Source organism: Arvicanthis niloticus, chromosome 3 (genome assembly GCF_011762505.2).
Source record: "Arvicanthis niloticus isolate mArvNil1 chromosome 3, mArvNil1.pat.X, whole genome shotgun sequence".
Classification (NCBI taxonomy): domain Eukaryota; kingdom Metazoa; phylum Chordata; class Mammalia; order Rodentia; family Muridae; genus Arvicanthis; species Arvicanthis niloticus.
This window is the reverse complement of record NC_047660.1, coordinates 116,008,061-116,027,516: the sequence shown is the minus strand read 5'-3', so window position 1 is coordinate 116,027,516 and position 19,456 is coordinate 116,008,061. Positions and strand designations below refer to the sequence as shown.

Here is a 19,456-nt window from a genome sequence, read left to right as displayed (position 1 = left end):
GTCATTTTTTTCAAGGAACTGTCTCTCCCCAGAATGCATAATTACATGGGGTAACAGCATGTATGATTGGTCTCTTAGTCTAGTTATGGACTACAGTTAAACTTATAAAATAAAACATTAAGAAGTGACCTGCTCAGTGAATAAAGCAGGTGCCCACTAAGGAGATTTTTGGCACAGGTCCTTAAGGAAGAGTTGGCCTCTGCTTCCCACTCATCTTTATTTTTCTTCTGTTCTTTTCTTCTTTTTTTTGCTAGAAACTATTCTAGAAAAGGAACAGTCATTCTACAGAGTGACCAAGAGCATCAGTTAGTTAATTCTTCTGATTATGTGTTAAGGTTCTGCTGGAGAAGAGATCTTAATTTTGATAATGTAATTGGTTGCTTGCTAACAACAGTGTTAGCAAGAGTGTCATAGATCAAGGAAAGAAGATGCTGGTCTCCACTACTGACACAGCTTTGCTGGATGCTATCTTGCCTAGGATATAACTTTGCTTAGGACATTCCCTATAATGGGAAAACTGTTCTTAGTCATTTGAAGTAAATGACTTGGGACTGTTACATTCTTAGAAATAATAACACCTACCATGCTTCTTATTAGTAGATCTATTTGCATGGCAGAGATTATTATCTGACATCTTCACAGACTACAATGAATAAAAGTCACAGAGATCTGAGATTAAATTCATCATCTCTTTATTCTATACAAGGTTATTATTTGAAAAGTTGTATAAATAAAAAACAGTAAGTTTTGTTTATATCTTAGCCCCACTTAAGACTCTTTCCTCAATACTTTTCTATTTATTCATTTAATAACATATACTTTTTGATGGCAGGCATGATAGTATGCACCTGTGCTCCCAGATATTTAGAGAAATGAAATAGAAAAGACAATATGAATTCACGATGTTAAGATTAGCTTGGTCAACATATAAAACTTGGTCTGAACACACAAATACACACACACACACACACACACACATGCATGCATGCATACACACACACACACATATACACATGTGCACACACCCCAAGTATTTCCATCTGAAAAACCAAGACAATAACTTTGATGTTGCTGACTGTTTGAGTCTTCCTTGCATAATTTTTTTTGCACTTTCACAGTGCATATTTTTCTGGACTGTACTTTGTAAAAATGTATTCTGCCTACATTGTATTAGTTTTAACATTATAGATTTAGTTAGACGATGGCACTTCTGTAACATAAAGAGTTAAATGAATGACTTACAAACATTAACTGGTAATGAACAGTGCTCATTAGGGAACAAAAGGCTTTAAATAGAATTCATTTTTAGCATTTGGTTTGGTTGGAATTAAATATGATGCCAAGGTTCTACATAAAGTGTAATGTGTTACATAAAATGAAAAGTACCAAAATATAAGGCATAATATTTCTCACTGGTATATACAGTGTGATTTTGTAAACTGGAGATAACTCATGAAATTACAGAAATCAAGGCCATTTTTAATTACGCAAAAGCTACTTCTACTAACAAGATAAGTTACATTCTTTTATGTTGTACTATGTCTCAGTTGCAGCATTTAATAAATCAGTGCTGACCAATGTGATTAAGGGTTAGAAAACATTAAAATGTTCTCAAATAAAATTGAAGCATTTTCTTTTAATTCATTGGTGTTTTAAGATAAATTTCTGGTGTGATTGTAGTTTGGATAATGTTTAGAAATATCCTTGTGTTACCTTAACTTGGAGATATCAGGTTTTAAAGTTGGAAATGGAGCTAAAGGTAAAGTTGAGGAACTGGAGATGTATCTCAGTGTAATGTGTTTGCTCCACAATGCTTCATGCTCTCAGCTCAGTCTTCAGTACAGTGGACTCCCGAGAGCCTGTTGAATTGCTTTGAGACTAAATAATTTAGAAATATCTGTAGTGCAATCTTAACTTTACCATATAGTATTTCAGAATATTACTGGTAAGTGACCATAATGATGAAGACTGGCCAGTGAAGAATGCCCAGATTCTCTTTCTATGTAGACATCTCTAATACTGAGAGCCAGGAACAACCCATCACAGTGGTTGTTCTCAACTCTGCTCATTATGGGACCATTTCATACAGTTCCTTACATTGTGGTGACCCTCAACCTAAAATTATTTTTGTTGCTATTTCATAATTGTAATTTTGTTACTGGAATGAATTTTAATGTAAATATTTGACATGTGACCCCTATGAAAGGGTTGCTCAATCACCAAAGGGGGTTGAGAAACATTGATCTAATCAAGATGAAAATCTCCTGTGAAATGGTCTGCATCATCATCACTATGGACTAGCCCTCCATAAGCCCCATGTTTTCACTCTGTCTTATTTTTAATTTACTTGGAGTCTTTTACATGGAAGCTTTATGTATATGCCTAATGGGAAATTTGGTTTTTAAGCCTCAAAATCCTAATGGTACTTACAATAAACTCAAAATAGTCAGAAACATGGATTACGATATTAAAGAGAACAACTGTTTTTTTTTTTTTTAAGGCTTTGCAAAGATGTAGGTTGAATGCATTTTTTAAAATGTGGGAAAAACATGAACATTTATAAATACACAGAATGGTTATTATATTCAATACCATTTACAATGCTTTTTAAAAATTCATGTGCAGTATGTTTGTTTAGGCAACACTGTAATCATTGTCACTGAAGAGATGTTAGCTTCATTCCTTATAAGAGTAATCCGAAAGCAATTTCAAATCATGATAAAATAATTTGGCATAGATCAATAATTTCAATAATTTCAACAATTTTTATTAGTAGGTCATTGGGGCAAATGCCTATTGGCTGTCATATTTTTGATATCAATATCTTACTTATTTATAAATACAATGTATATAAGAAATTGAGGTTTCACAATCTTATTTAATCCATGTATTGGCTGTGTGAATCAGGGTGGTGCTTCTGTGCAATGTCATAGACAAATGATGAAACCTCAGGGTGAGTGGTCAATACATAGTATGCAATGATAGGGAGAGGGATTGCCAACTGCATGTCTAGTTCCCTGTTATCACACCTCAGCTCTTCTTCACTGGTCCAGCAAAACACACACACACACACACACACACACACACACACACACACACACACATGATGTAGGTGTGGGTATGGGTGTGTATTCATATATAAGTAAAAGAACATACATACATCCATTATAAGGAATATATACATATATATATACATGTATATGAATATATACATATGTATATATACATATATGTACATATATATATATACATGTATATATATGTATATATATAAAGTAGAGGGAAGGAAATAGGAAGTAAATGCTTTGTTGAGTACAGGAAACAGATGCCAAGGCGTTAGTCGAGGAAAACAGTATTTAGGATGTCAGGGTAGGGGTCGATGGACTGAAATTAGAGGCTAAATAAATGAGGGTGTAGAAGGAAAAGAACAATAGCCCAAGATGTTTGGGTGTTGTAAACAATTTGTTAGTGTTGACACACATAGGTTGTATCACCGTGCTGATAGGAGCAATGATAGGTAAGATAGAAGAGGCTTAAATGACAGGATGGCAGAGATGTTAACTTATTCTCTAGGCACTGAGTATGATGGGAGAACTGGGATTAAAGGAACAACTTGGAAAGTAGGCATTAATTTTATGAATGTCAAGAGTGTCAAGAGTGTCTCAGGAAGCCATGGGATATGGTAGATTATAGTGACAAGCTCATGGTATACCTCATCCATTTTATATTAAAAAGTTTATGTAAATGTTTCAAGTGATATTTGTACGTTGTTCTGTTGAGTTTTTTTTTTTGGCATGGATTTAATGAAGCAAAGTCAGAAGAAGTTCTTTTTTATTGGTTATTTTATTTGCTTACATTTCAAATGTTGTTCCCTTTCTACTTTCCCCTTTGCAAGCCCCCACCCTATCTACCCCCACCCCCCCATCTCTATGAGGGTGCTCTCTGACCCACCCACTTCTCTGCCCTGGCATCTCTCTATGCTGGAGCATTGAGCCACCATAGGACCAAAGACCTCCCCTCTCATTGATGCCAGATAAGGCAATCCTCTGCTACATATTTAGCTGGAGCCATGAACCCATCAATGTACACCCTTTGGTTGGTGGTTTAGTCCCTGAGAGCTCTGAGGGGTTAAAATCTAATATTCTTCTGCTTTGCTAAACAGTATGAAAATCTCACCATCATGATAAATAGTTCAGTGAGGAAATGCTATCAATATTATTAGCACAGTCATCCATTCCTGTTCAGGTTACTCGAGTGGCTGATATGTGGCTCGTTTCTTCCAGGCATGTAATGGCTGCATCATATCAGTTGGAGGCCAGATTCCAAACAACTTGGCGGTCCCCCTATACAAGAATGGTGTCAAGATCATGGGCACGAGCCCTCTGCAGATCGACAGGGCTGAGGATCGCTCCATCTTCTCAGCTGTCTTAGATGAGCTAAAGGTGGCCCAGGCTCCGTGGAAAGCTGTTAACACTTTGGTAAGGAGAGGAACGAGTGTTTTATTTTAATGTTCTTTTTTTGAAGAGTCCTAACCTGAATGTTAACTACTAGAGAAGCTAACTAGAGGGCAGGTGGAATGCACAACATGCTTAGTAAATTTACTGTAAAGTAGCTGTGTTTGATGATTGGACTTAAATGCTGATTATAAATAGACAGCAGCATTCTCATTAAGATTCAGACAATGAAAAGAAGTTCAAACTATTTTTGAACTAGATTTGATATGTAGAATGAGAAACTAGGAATTTTATGTATCTCAGTGTCCAATTTACATTTTAATGGAGTCTTTTGAGAGGAGGAATAAAAAGAGTTAGGTTATTCCTTGATCTAACGATACCAGTCTGCATTTTTATTGCATATTTTAAACTATTCATACCCTTTGTGTTGTTCTTTTTTCCTCCTATTAATTAGAATGAAGCCCTGGAATTTGCAAACTCTGTGGGCTATCCCTGCTTACTGAGACCTTCCTATGTTTTGAGGTAATATATTGTTTTCCAGAACAATGTTTCAAAAACTGGGAGAGACAGAAACATATGCTGCATGCTAAGAACACAAGGCTTTGGTGTGTAGGAATTTGTTAATCCAGACACAATCTCGGAAGCACCACAGAAAGCTTAAGTACAAATGTTTATTCCTCCAGCTTAATTTTTCTTCTGGGAGTGGCACCATCATTATCTAGAAGTATCAGAACTAAAGGCATTTCCCAAGCTAAGAGGGACAGTTTTACATAGACAACATTAAAACACAACCTGGGGCATCTCTTGGCATCATCATTTTTTTTTTTTTTTTTTTGGTCAGAAACAACAGCTTCTTTTTGACTCTCATCAGTACCTTTTGATATTGTCTTTGTTTTGAATTTTGGGGTTTTTGAATTCAGATTTTTGTAATTGGTGAAGTGTGATGGTGAGGAACATGGGCATTGTGGAGCGTTTATAGTAAACGTTGAAACTAAGTTCTATCATCAAAGGAGAAGTTGTGAATTATAGTCCCTTCAGATGTTGCCACATGTAAGGAACCACTTCACTGAACAGGGGATAACAGGAGAAACACAATTTGCTGTGTACAATTTGGAAGTGCGAATGGGATTTGAGACGGGATCCTCTAAAGTAATGAAAAATTTCAAAAGAAGAGGAAATGCACCCTTTCATTGAAATGACATTTTGTGTAAACCAGTCTAATAATACTACTTTGAAGAATTAATGTAAATCAATTTAAACAACAGGCATGTGTTTAAAGAGGGTTGGAAGAAAAAGTCTTTGAATATTGTAAGTTAGATCCATCTTCCACTTCTCTGAATCCCCAGGGTCATTGCTTTAGCCACTGTCTCTCAAGCCAATAAAGCAATGGCTTTGTGCAGAACTTTATAGTAATTAGAACAGGTAAAGAAAATGTTACTTTTTAAAAGATAAGGGAAGTATTTTTTTTTCTTACTTGAGTGCTCCTCATTTCCGACTGTCCCATGGCATTTTCAAAGTGTCAAAGTTAGGCATAAATCTATTTAAGAGCATTTTTTTACTTAGATATTTAGAGGGAAAGATACAGTTGAATACATCTTAGTCACATATTGCATATCCTATTGGCACATTACTGAAGATTCAGTTCTATTGCTATAGAGACCGAGAAATGGTGACCTGCTTTGCATAGTGCCAGTGGGTTAAGATTAGCTGTTGATAATGAACACTAAAGAAACAGGGTGAGAGAAATTATGGCCTGGGCAGCATCCTGTTAACCATTAAGATCTACCTAGAACCTGGCAAGTATCGATTCTGTGACCCAGACAGCATAATCATGGGGCTATAGCAATTTCTGGGAGCAGCAGGGATTCTGGGGGTCCCACCCACAAATTTTTAGACTTTTTACTTTGATTTACTGACCTTGTGATTACGTGAAATTAAAATGCAGCATAGACAAAAAAGATACCTTTCTTCTGTATTGGAACTAGAGATTGCCTAGCATTGTTTAATCAAGCATAGTATATCTTACTTCTGAATTGGTAAAGAATGCTCACCTGCTTTTTCCTTCACCCTTCCCAGTGGGTCTGCCATGAACGTGGTATTCTCTGAGGATGAGATGAAAAGGTTCCTGGAGGAGGCCACTCGAGTCTCTCAGGTAGTGTCCCATGTCTTCACAATGACCCGGAGCGATCTTGTTTTTTATCCTGTATCTTGGCATCTTGTTTTCTATTAAGGTTTTATTTTCACATGAAGTTGTTGGGGTAAAGGTCCCCTCTTTTTTTCTGTGGACTAGTTTCTTACACGTGAGAATGAAAACCTAAAAAGGAAAAAAAAAAAAAAGGTCTTTAAGTGATGACTGGATTCTTAGTGTTGGTGGAATAAGCGGAAGACCTGTGCCTCTTCCATCAGCACAGTAATCTGTTCTGAGACTCTGGGAATGTGAATGGATGCGCACCCATGCTGAATGCTTAATAAGTATCTTGTCCTTTTCGTGAGCTCCATGCTGGTCAAGTTATTCCAGGGGCTCCCAGTGTCCAGGAAGATCCAGCCATGTTTGTCATTATCAGGTGAAAGCTTTCTTTCTTTTTAGTCCTCACACCTGGGGATTGGCCTTAATCAACCACACAACTTTATTAGTAAGTCACCTTGTTCACCTATTGATTTCTGTTTCCATTCTGGCACACTGCATTTGCGAGTTGATAAAAATGTTTATAATTTTGTAGTGACTTAAGACACCCTTCTTAACTGCCCCAAGCTTTCACTTCCTCCTTTGGTGTTACCTTGGTGTGATCCATTTAAGATTTACCCAGCAGGGTTATTGATTTGCAGACCCCGCGCTGTGGAGGATGAAAGTAATGTTTTCCTTTAAAAAGCTTTCAAAGACTAGGTTTTTTTTTTTTTTTTTTTTTTTTTTTTTTTTTTTTTTTTTGAACAATTCAGAAGAGAGTTTGATGTTAGGCTAGTGGCGTTTGAAGGGAGCTGAGGAATGGAGTTTGAGGCATTTCAGAGTGGGAAAACAAGCATGGGATGTTCTGAACACACGAACTCGGTCCCCTTCCTCCATGACAGCTGTTCTTCAAGGATGCTTGATCATGAAGAAGGTGGAGAAGGAGAATGAGTGAGAAGAGACTGATAACTCTACAGAAAGGAAATTAATGGGGTTAGAATTCACATTGGTAGGTTACTGAAGTCAGTTACTGAAGGACACCTCCTTAAGGAGTCAGTGAACTAACTAACTTTCATATTATTATCTCTGCCCAGGTTCCTGTTGTGTGCCTCTTCTGAGTGGCCAGTAACTATGCCCTACAATTGAGGGGTGGGATAAGGTTGTCTTTATTGCAGCCACAGAGGACTTCCACTCAGTAAAAGACTTAATTTTACTTTTCTGTTCAGATGTCTGCTGACACACCACCACAGTTTTGTAAGGGAGATGTCCTGATAGAACATCTTCTAGCTCAGTCTCCATCTTGCTACGGTAGAACCCATGATTCTCAATTGAACATATATATCATAGTTGTGTGTCTACACTCACACACATATAAACTGCCCTCACAGGTTTTCTTTGCTTGTAACATCAAAGCATGAAATACATTATAATTACACATAAGCACTGCAATAGAGAAAATGTAGGCTGCTGAGGGCGATGGTAAAAAGCTTGATGTTCAGTTCTTGAGGATGGATTTTAAAGGCAAGTGAAATTCAAATCTATTTCTTTACTAACCTTAATGTGTGAGGGATTTAGTGTTAATTAGGTGAAAATCCATTGGGTGAATAGAAAGAAATAGCCTATGTAAAAGGCTGAAGGTGAGAAAGACCGTAGAGTTTCTAGAAACTGACAAAGCATTCATACATAGCTTGGACACAAAATAGGACACTGGTTGTACTACTGTAGTGGAGAGAAGGTGAATCACATAGCAAGAACAAATTCATGTAAAAAGGTTAGTGGCTATTCTGGCAGGTCAGAGGGGTGATGGCACTGCTGTGGAATAACATAGAGAAGGATTTTGAAGATATTATTCACTGAGAATTGGCAACTGGGAAGAGAATGAGGCCGAAAGGTATTGAGAATGACTCCAGAGTTTCTGAGCAGACAGCAGGGATAGAAAGTAGGGACATGCCAGAGGTCAGGCATGCTAAAGAAGCAGAGAGTGTAGGAGAAGAAATGTATTTTATGTTGGACCATTTAAATGGGGAAGCCTCTGAGGAATCTAGACAAGGATGATATGAAGGCAGAGGGCTCTACTTAGAACTGAGGACCAGGAGAAGGATTTGTGGGGCTGGAGAGATGGCTTAGTGATTAAGAATATACAGTGCTCTTTAAGAAGACTTGAGTTTGGTTTTGAGCACCCATGCTGGAAAGCTGCAGAAGGGTCACAGGCATGACCATTATATGCACATATCCACAAACAGGCCCACATACATACCCACATGATTAAAATAAAGTAAATTTTAAAGGAAAGAGGATGGGTAGACATAAAGACATGAATACTGATTTTAAAATTAATAGCTTATCCTTTAAAGTCCTCACTGAGTAAGGACAGAAGACAGGAGCAGCTAAGATGGACACCCCTCGGATACCAGTATTCTAGGACTTAGTGGAAAATATGGGATGGTGAGGAGCCTTGGGAAGGAAGCATGAAAACATATCTTTAAATTTAAATTCTGTTTACAGTGTTCAAGGATTTATGTTAAATCTAACTCATGCCTAAGATGATGAATTTTAACACAGTAGCCAGAAGGGCTTAGAGAAATCTTTCAGAAGGTAGCATCTGGCCTAGGCTTTGAAGGAGAGCTGTAATAGAAAAAGGTTATGTTGAGGAGAAAAGGTGAAGGACACACAGGGAAGATAGTTACAAAGGCAGGTAAATGTAACAAGTGGCTCAGACTGCAGAATCCCATAGCACAGGGGAGGAGACACAGGGACTGACATGATCACCAGGCATCCTCTTTATTTAGTGCAGAGGGAGCAATGTTGGTCTGGGTATGCATGGGCACCTCAACATTATCCTAGGACAACTAAGTACAGGAAGCAATTCAAGATCCATAAGCAGTCCAGAACACTGCCAAAAGATGCACATGTTAAGGTTAATAGAGAAACAGATTTGATTTCCAGTTGCCCGATTCATACTCTAAAACCAGGATAAGGCTTATCAACTTCAGACAAAGGGTTTTGTCCGCAAACAAAACAAAAGAACAACAACCAAAAACCTCACAACTGAACACCATTACTCTCCTTTAAGCTTATTCGGATTTCTTACACATTTTCTTCACATTTCTGACTAGGAAGCTGTGGCATTTGCACAGACAAATAATAGAGAGAATCAGATGCAATAATCATCTAGAGGGTATAAAATACGTAGAGGTATATTGATGATTCTGAAGGAAGGGAAGCTGTATTTGTCTTATCCTTAGCTTTCTCTTTTCTAAAACTAGATCAGAAGCCAATATTAGGCATTTCAGAACTCATTTTCTGTTTGCTGAGCCTCCAGAGTTGCAGAAAAACACTTGCTCTTATTGTAAGCAGAACATGACCTTATTCTTACAAAACAGACTGGCTAATGAGCTCCTGTTGTATGTTCGGCCTTTAAGTTTTCTGCAAGCACTGCCTTGTTATTTACCCAAGCTACACAGGTATCTGATATTGCACATGGAATTTCTGCTCAAGTTCTTGCTTCTGTTTTTTTTCTTGACAGGAACACCCAGTGGTGCTGACCAAGTTTATTGAGGGGGCCCGGGAAGTGGAGATGGATGCTGTTGGCAAAGAAGGATGGGTATGTGCTACTGCTTTCTCTCACTTCTATCTTTGTTTTTCTACCACATTTTATCTGTGGCAACCCTGAAGAGGTCACAGGTTAGAATTCACAGTTTCTAAAAATCATGTCTGACCATAGTGGGGAAACTGTTCAATCAAAACTACAGACACTATCACAAACATCCCTCTATCCCCTCCCCACCCCATCCCACCCCACTTTCATAATAACAACCAACAAAACAATCAAACAAAAACAACACAAAACCTTGAAGGCCAACTCTCAAAGTCTCTGAAGATTGAGTTGACTTCTCACGGGTATCGCATTCCTTGCCTTTCAGACTGTCAGCCTTTCTCTTTGATGATGTTCAATATCAATTACCAGACCCCCTTCCTCATTCTTGAATAGATCTGTCATTCTCATTTCCTTTTGTCTGTGGCTTTCCTTTTATGTTTCAGCGAGTGTTATAAAAACACCCAAACACTTTGCTTTCTAAGATTTCTAATTGAGTCTGTGATTTTTTTCTTCTCTTATTTTCCACTCTCTCCTCTCCTTTTCATTGGATTAATAAAGGCAACCAAACCGAATTGTGTAGGCAGAATAATAACGTTAAATTAGCTTACTATATCACATCTGAAATGGCTGTAACACTGAAAGGCTCTGACTTCAAGGAGAGCGGAAAGGGAAGCATGTTTCACTCAAATTTGTTGGTTGTCTTAATGAAGCAGAGGGCACGCCATTTTATTTGCCTCAAGGATAGAGTTAAAAATGGGTTTCATCTTTTGTTTTGAAAATGTTTCAAAATACTACCAAATATGTCAAATCTATTTTTCCCTAACAGATTAGCAATGCAAAGTAGAGTTTTCCTATTTTCTTTTAATATCATGACAATTTCTCCTACCCACAGAATCTCATAATTCTGATTTAAAGCATTCAGAAATAATATTTCCAGTCTCCTGTCTTTAAGGACAGGAATTTTTTTGCTGAAATATCTTCAGATGGTGCTCATCTGATTTTTTTTTTTAAGTTGCTGACAAAGAGCACAAATCACTTTAAGATTACATATGTTTTTTGCCTTCATTTTCATTCATGTCTGGAATGGATCTTAGGACCTGGAAGATGCTAGGCAAGTGATCTATCCTGGAGCTATACCCTCATAATTATTAGGTTATATATTAGAGTCTTCTTTCTGTTTGGGAAAGAGCCTCTCACATATTATCTATCTTGAGATAATCTTTTTCTTCCTAGAACTCTTATTCCCAATCTCCTATTTTAGAACATAAAGTAAATTCCCCTTTCTTTCTACCTTTAATATTTGACGCAGGGATAGATTAGGAGGAATGCAATTGTCCATCTATGGAAGTGGAAAGTGGGGACTATGCTGGAAAAGTGTGCTTTTTCACATACTGAGCTTCTACTAGGGCCTATGTTGGCTCATTGGCTTGGTTTTGGTCTGGGTTTCTGGAATGTGGACTTTTCTTTGTTTTTACCGACACACCCTTGGACATTGTTCCATAATCTATCTTTTGGAATTGTTCCATGTTACTCTAACAATTTTAAAGTTCATCCCCAGAAATGGGCATATCACTCAGATTTATTTATCTCAATGCTCCTGAGTTCAGTGGGATGACTGCTCTTCCTTTCCTACACACTCATAACTGTTAGGTTATATATTGGAGTCTTCTTTCTGGTTGGAAAAGAACATCTCTCACACACACATACATACACGCATACACACACATGCACACATACATGTGCATTTATGCATTCAGACACCTACACTCATACACATAAACATGTGCTTTCACACATAGACTTGCAAACACAAGCATGCATACACATGAATTCACTTCATATGCATTGTGTGGTTTATAAATCTTCTGTGAAGAGATGCACCATTGTTATTCCCCATTAATTAAAAACCAATGCCATGAAGCCTTATCTAGGTCCAAAAGCTCAAAACTGATATCAGAAGAATGGAAACTCAACAACACTTAATTTAAGTCATTTACAAATTTGATGAATAAATACATCTATGTGTCTTCCATTAGTCTCATATAACAATGAAATTAATCTTTCCATAACTAGGGCCTCATAAGTTTCTGAGCAAACATATCTTATTAACATGTAGACTAAAGTTATTGAGGTTATGGGCTTCAAAATCTGACAGGCAAGAGTTTGAGTTTCCTTCAATCTCATGAACTTGATACACACTTGGTTATTCCTTATAAAGAAGGCCTTCACTTCCTTCGAGCAGAATAAGAGTTTTTTTTTTTTTGTCTCTGAAACTTCACTTTAAAGATCTCTGCACCAAATCTTCAATCTTTCTCTCTATAACAGAGATTGTGTGGTGTGTGATGTGTGATGGCATTCACATCAGTAGGTTGTCACCTCTCTTGTCTTCTTCCCCGGGTCTAAAAGATACAGCTGTCTTCACTGTAATTTCCTGTCCTAACCTCATTAGTCAGTATGAGTTGATTTTTTTTTTTTTATTTACACCCTTGGCAGTTGGGGGAAGAGAAAAAAAACCCAGTCTTTTCATCCCTCTCTGCTCCCCATAGAGGTTATTTGTCACTGTACATTGAGGCCTAGACAGCTATACAACTTTCTTCTGCTCTTAACAGGTCTGCTCAGTAATGGTGCCAGAACTGGCTAACCATCAAGGGGGAGGTGATGTAGTAGTGCTTGGAAATAGGTCTCTCACAACTTTTTAAAATTCTTCTTTTGACAGGTCATCTCCCATGCCATCTCTGAACATGTTGAAGATGCAGGTGTCCACTCAGGGGATGCCACACTGATGCTACCTACACAGACTATCAGCCAAGGAGCCATTGAAAAGGTCATCATTTAGAAATGAGGGCAGAGAGGAAGCAGTAAAGGAAAGAAACCACCACCAAAAGCAACAGAAGAATCCTTTAGTTTTCAAAAACACTAAGTATTGATGCAAGGCATGCTCCAGGCTAAATTTAATGAGGGACTTTCTTGCCCTTACTAAGCTGAGTGTTTTAGAGATAATGTCTTTCACTGTGGTTAGAGCCTGTTTGATTGTGTGCTGGTTTAACCTTTAGTGGACATCCAGATCATCCAGGTGACTTGCTTAAACAACTGTCTCCACCCTAAATTTCTGATGCCATTAATCTGGAAACTTCTCAGAATTTTGCTTTTCATCACGCTTTCTAGAGTTATAATTACCACTGGTCTAGGGATCATATCTAGAGACTGGATACCACAGTTGATTCTGGTAGCTGAGACTGACTTATTAAGAGCAACAAAAAGTGGCACTTTTGAAGAGTTGTGAGTTAGGTATGCAGAAGCTACTTGGGAAACTTTGGAACCTGAGTGCTCACTCTTCATTCTGAGCCCCACTTCAAGCCAGCACTTTGTTATATGACTCTTGACTACTCTTTGAGAGCAGTTCCTTTAAAGATATGACAGCCTCAATACCCAGTATGCATGGCAAGTTATATACATGCAGACCCTGTCATCTTAGGTCAGAGAACTTAAGGCAGGTTAAGTTTACTTGACCTTTACAGAGAGCTTTATTTTTCTATCCTGCTGTAAGAATTTGTGCTGGCCTGTACATTTGCTTTGAGTATATTATGAAGGCCTTTGCTCTAGATTATGGAGGTAATAGAATTCTTTGGAATAACAATAGAATAAGAGTTTTAAGAAGTCTTTAGATTTAAAATATGATTTAATCTTTCATGTTAGGGTGAATAAGCAGAAACCTCAGATTTTCCCAAGTCTTTCTGAGTGGACATGCCATAAACTGGGCTTCCTTCCAAATCCAGTTAAGTTGCTAACCCACTCCTGTATCTGTGGTGAGTGGAAACGTCTCCATTCCTATCATCATTGCCAATCTTGGCATAGGAAGCTTCAATTTCTTTCTAGGTAGAGGGTCCCTTACCTGTGACATACACACATGTAAGGCCTCCCTGCAGGCAAAAACTATTTATTTCTGAACTTATTATCTACCCTTGTAGAGTTCAAGGTAACTGGAAAGCAACAGAAAAAAAAAATCTCCCTGGCTGCTTTGCAGGACCATGTATTTTGAGAGCCTTCCCTTCTCAACAGATAGATCATTAGATTGATGTATAGTTTGAGCTGCAGTTTCCAGTGTTGGAGGAAGTAGAAAGGAAAGATTTAATTTAGCTTTCTGTGGAAGAAAAGAGTATGTAATTGTAAGAGATAGCTCTACAGAGGACAGATGCTCTTGTAAAATATTTGTTTCTTGACCCTTAATATTATCCATTATTGCTATTAATTATCGTTATTAGTGGTGATATGGATCACTACAAGGAGACACAAAGGCCATCTAGACAGAGTTCTGCATCTCTTTAATATTCTACTATGCTCTCAATCACTGTATCATTGTCCTCTCACACAGGTGAAGGATGCCACACGAAAGATTGCAAAGGCTTTTGCCATCTCTGGGCCATTCAATGTCCAGTTTCTTGTCAAAGGAAATGATGTCTTGGTAAGAAATACTAATGTTCTTGGAGGACTTTGCCATCTTTTTAGGTTACTTTGGTCAGACTGAGTTGTGTTCCACCCTGCTGATCTCTGTGACCCTGGCAGTGGCTCCTCTCTGAGAGGGATGTTACATAGAGTATAATGTCTCTCCTCTTTGAAGGCAAGGGCTCTTGGTGGCACTGAGATGTCACTCACACGCACAGGTTTGTAAAGTACTTGATGTACTGAAAGTATCTCACCCACAATGAAGTACATATGGATGCATGCATATCTTACAGTGAACAGCACACGTATTTATAAGTTCCTTCATTGAAGTCTGACTTGCTCCTTACCCAGAGAACAAAGTTGTTTTATAAGCCATCATAAAAGACAAAATATAATTAAGACCAATTAGATGGTTTCTAATTATTTTATTTTATTCAAACTATTAGTAACTGATATCTGTTCACTATTTACCATGGAGTCAAGGGGTGATTACACTGATGAATGAGTCAAATTCTCCACCTTCAGATACTTTACAAGTTAATGAGGACTGGGAGGAGAAGTGTACTGATAGCTAGCTGGTGTAGCTGCTGAAGGAGAGTGTAAATGTCTTTGTAGTTGAAGAGGAAGAAAATATTTTCAACATATATATTTTCAATATATATATGCACATATTTGAATATTATATCTTATCTGGAGAAAATAATAAAAGGCTTCAAGAAAGATTTAATATTGTGAATGAAAGTTTACAGACTAACTCAAATTTTGGTAAGTTGAAGGTAGAGAGTGATCCACATGGCTGTAAGATCATCTACAACAGTGATTAACTAGCACTTTTTGGAGATACTAATTTATCAATCTTTATGCTTAGAGAAAGTATTTTTCTAAATGGGGACTGGAATGAAATCTAGGAAAGTAGGACTTGGGCCAGTAAAGTGGATAAAGAAGAATACATGTTGAGACAAGAAGATGCCAGTTGGCCTTTGACCAACTAGGCTTTAATATGAAGCCGCCAAAATTCCAGTGGCAATGTTTCAGTTAGGAGTGTCACATTATCCAATCTCTGCATTAAGTGAAATATAACAGAAATATGTAGGGATTGAACCAGGAAATGGGGTGGAAAAAGCCACAGTTCAAAGATAATGACCCTATAGAAGGCAGATAAAGGGGATGAGGTTAGAGGAGTGAGTTAGAAGCAGAAGGAAACCAAGGGACAAAATGAATATTAAGATGGTTTTAATTGTCTTTCATCATCTTCTTATTTTGAACTTACCTCCTTAGGTGATTGAGTGCAATCTTAGAGCATCTCGATCCTTCCCCTTCGTCTCCAAGACTCTTGGGGTAGACTTCATTGACGTGGCTACAAAGGTGATGATCGGAGAGAGCGTTGATGAGAAGCATCTTCCCACACTGGAGCAGCCCATCATCCCCTCTGACTATGTTGCCATTAAGGTAACATTTTGCAATGTGTGTCATTTTATAAGCAGAAATGAAATTTTATAAGCAGAAACTGCCTGTAGATTGCACTTAGAGAAACATTGATGACCACAAGAGAGCATAGCCTCAAAATCAGCTAGCCAGGTGGATTATAACCCATGTTTCCACAGCTGACACATGTTGGTGCTGGCTTAGTTAGCAAATCAAAATTTTAGGCAATCTTGTTTAGGACAAGGCTGGACTGTGAACAGTCTCCAAGAATTCATATGTCTCATAAAAGTGGTTACCCTGAGGGGCTGGCTAAATTCTTACCACCTTGGTTGCCTTTTCTTAGTTTGTATTTTCTTCAGTGGTACAGATTTTTACCCTTTGGAAAATTGAAATGACAGTTTGTAGTGGTGCTTTGAAGGTGACAGAATTAAAATATTCTATTAATACTTTAATAATAAAGCCACTACATTTCTCTAGCTGCCTCAGTATATACATTGTACTCATAATTATGAATGCTTTCATGGATAGATATGAACATTTATGAAATAGGCAAATACATTTGAATCTCATAGATAAAACAGACACAATGAAATTGATTAATATTGTGAAATATAGTTAATTTATGTGACATTGACATATTTTGGATGTCTTTAAAGCAGTCATTCTTAACCTGTAGGTTATGACCTCTTTGCAGGGCTCAAATAATCTTTTCACTGGGGTATTAGATACCCAGAAAATTAGGTATTTACATTGTTCTTCATAACCATAGCAAAATTATAGTCAAGAAGTAGCAATAAAGATTACTTTATGGTTGGGGGTCACCACAACACGAGGAACTGTATTAGAGGGTCGCAGCATTAGGAAGGTTGAGAACCACTGCTTTAAAAAAGATTCTGTTCTTATATGTACTGGTAGCTCCAGCCATGTCTGCTTCTGTTAAGACTCCAACTTCTGACTTTAGTTGTAGGTTTTGTTTCTAGGAATTAAAAATATAAAGTTAATGAGTTAGGGTGCTTTGGATTGTATGGTGTATTGAGATAGAATCTTATTTTTCTCATTGTTAAGACACATAATACACATGAATTTTAAGTTTAAGATCAGAAAGTATTAGTCAACAAAATATTTTTTTCACTATAGACACTACTTTATATTTTAAATTATTTTTATTAATAAATATAGGCAATGTGCTTATTTTTTATAAATTGATATACATATATAGGAATATGTCGTAATCCCAACTAAGAGAAACATTTCAAAATGCACTGATTTTAAATCTTTTCTTCACAGTTTTCAGTGTATATAAACATTATTTTTTTTCAAGGTCCATATTTGTTGTCAATTTTAGAGGACCTAGTGTGGCTGACGGGAAAAAGTCAATAGCAGAACAAAAAAGCTGGAAGATAGGAGCATATAATAACTTTATTAAGATCATCGAGTAAAATGACCAGAAGCTCATTTTCCCATAACTTAGAAGGTCCGGCTCTCATCAGAAGCATCGTCTAGGCCAGATAAGCAGGCAAATGTTAAGAAATAAGAATTTGGTCGTTAGGAGCTACACTAATGAAATAATGGAAAAGGAAGCACTTCAGTGTTCTTGCTTGTATGAAAAAAGATAGGAAAAAATGTTTCCAAGCAGAATGTTTTTTTAAAGCTTTTAAGAGGTGTCAACACTTTAATGTCTCAGAAGTCAGCTCCCAGACAGCCATGTCTGGCAAGGTGGCTTGCTGCAAGTTCAAACGAATGAAATAAGGAGAGGAACGTTCCAAAAGCCTATCAAAGAAAATGTGTTTGAACTCTGTGTTTGGGAGACTCATGCCCAGTAGATGTTGTTTGAAATATCTCCAAATACGAATATATTCAGGCCAGATTAGCAGTGCTGGTCTAGACTGGTCACAGGGGATCTGTTTACAGAAATCATTCGTGATTACTTCATCTAACTTTTGGACAAGGAGTACAAACATCTTCTTGGAACAGAATTTTAAAGCTAGTTTTCAAGTCAGATATTTGGGCCAAAGAGAGTTTATTTTTTTCTGCCCATGTACCCTGGCCTAATGAATCCTGAGGGAGGTGATTCCTTTCAGCCCTTTATCTTACACGTTTTCCTTCCCTATTGCGTCTGACAGGCTCCGATGTTTTCCTGGCCCCGACTGAGGGATGCTGATCCTATTCTGAGATGTGAGATGGCTTCTACTGGAGAGGTAAATAGTCGATGATCCATGAGTACTTCTTATGACTTGGAAATCTATGGTTCTATGATCTGAATATCGTCACGTAAGGAAAGTCATCATTGGCGAGAGAAACATAAACGTCATAAGCTCTCATCCTCCCTGGAGAACTCAAAGATGTAGGAAGTTTGAATTAAAGGGAGGTCTTCTACTTTTTGTAACAAGTTGACATTTCTTTTACATGTGAACCTGGGAATTGAGAATACACGTGTACTTAATTCATTTCCACACTACCCACTGACAGTCTTGTGTTTTTCTAGACGTTTGAGTATATCCTGTGTCATTCTTTCTAAAGTTTTCACATACTTCTGCAATAAGAGAACCTCTGGCTTGCTATGATTGAAGCAGAGCAGCACATCTTTACTAGAAATGTGTAGAACGACATCATTAAAAAAGTCATAGATGTGAATTGTGAAAATTGTGAATCTATGAAAAATCCCAACCCACCTTTAAGATGAATCCCAGCTTTCACCTTTTGAGGCTGGTCTGAAAACTATAATGGGACTGGCCACTGGATGTCCCTCTTCTCTTGTGTTGGAATTGTGTCAAGTGAAGGTTTCTTTAAGAATGTGAAATGTGTTTTCTCATAGAGAGCTGTCAGATTCTAGAAAGTTCTCTACATGTCAGTGTCAGGACATTTTATGAATCACCTAGCCCTTGACAGACGTACTCGCTCCCACCTTCCGATCCTCATCAGTGCTCACTGGAGTGGCAACGCCAGACTGTGAAGCATCATTGTCTCTCTTGGTATTAAGGAAAGAATCTAAATAGGAGAATATTTAACTGCAATGAATGTGTGCTGTTTTATATGGTTGCTTGGTTACAAGCATGAGCTTTGATGAGAAGCCAAGTGGGACCAGGAGACAGGCAGTGAGGGCCGAGTGACTGTGGTGATATAGTTACATCCTTAGAAAGTGGCTCTTGATCCTTTTGCTGTGTCCTTTAATTCAGTCGGAAAGCAGGCCTAGCTGTGAACTATGGGTATTACATTATTCCCAGACAAAGGATGCTCTTTAAGGTTCATTCTGACCCTATGATTCTGTTTTCAGTGGATGCAGAGCCAGAACAGGGAGAGGTCTCTGTCTCTTCTCCTGCTTTCACTAGTGTGGCATGATTGTTTTCAGGGTTTATGTCCTCTCTGTTTCAT

At 37.7% G+C, this 19,456-nt stretch overlaps 1 protein-coding gene across 2 annotated transcripts in view; it reads left to right on the top strand.

Annotated features, from left to right (window-relative positions):
- The window catches only part of Cps1 (carbamoyl-phosphate synthase 1), a 116,402-nt gene that overhangs the window by 84,499 nt on the left and 12,447 nt on the right, over positions 1-19,456 (top strand). For both annotated transcript variants that reach the window (XM_076931724.1, XM_034498207.2), the window contains 8 exons: positions 4,284-4,478; positions 4,909-4,976; positions 6,531-6,606; positions 10,145-10,222; positions 12,933-13,040; positions 14,589-14,678; positions 15,938-16,108; positions 18,208-18,282. In XM_076931724.1, coding sequence (XP_076787839.1) covers positions 4,284-4,478; positions 4,909-4,976; positions 6,531-6,606; positions 10,145-10,222; positions 12,933-13,040; positions 14,589-14,678; positions 15,938-16,108; positions 18,208-18,282 — 861 coding nt within the window. The remainder of the gene's footprint in view (positions 1-4,283; positions 4,479-4,908; positions 4,977-6,530; positions 6,607-10,144; positions 10,223-12,932; positions 13,041-14,588; positions 14,679-15,937; positions 16,109-18,207; positions 18,283-19,456) is intronic.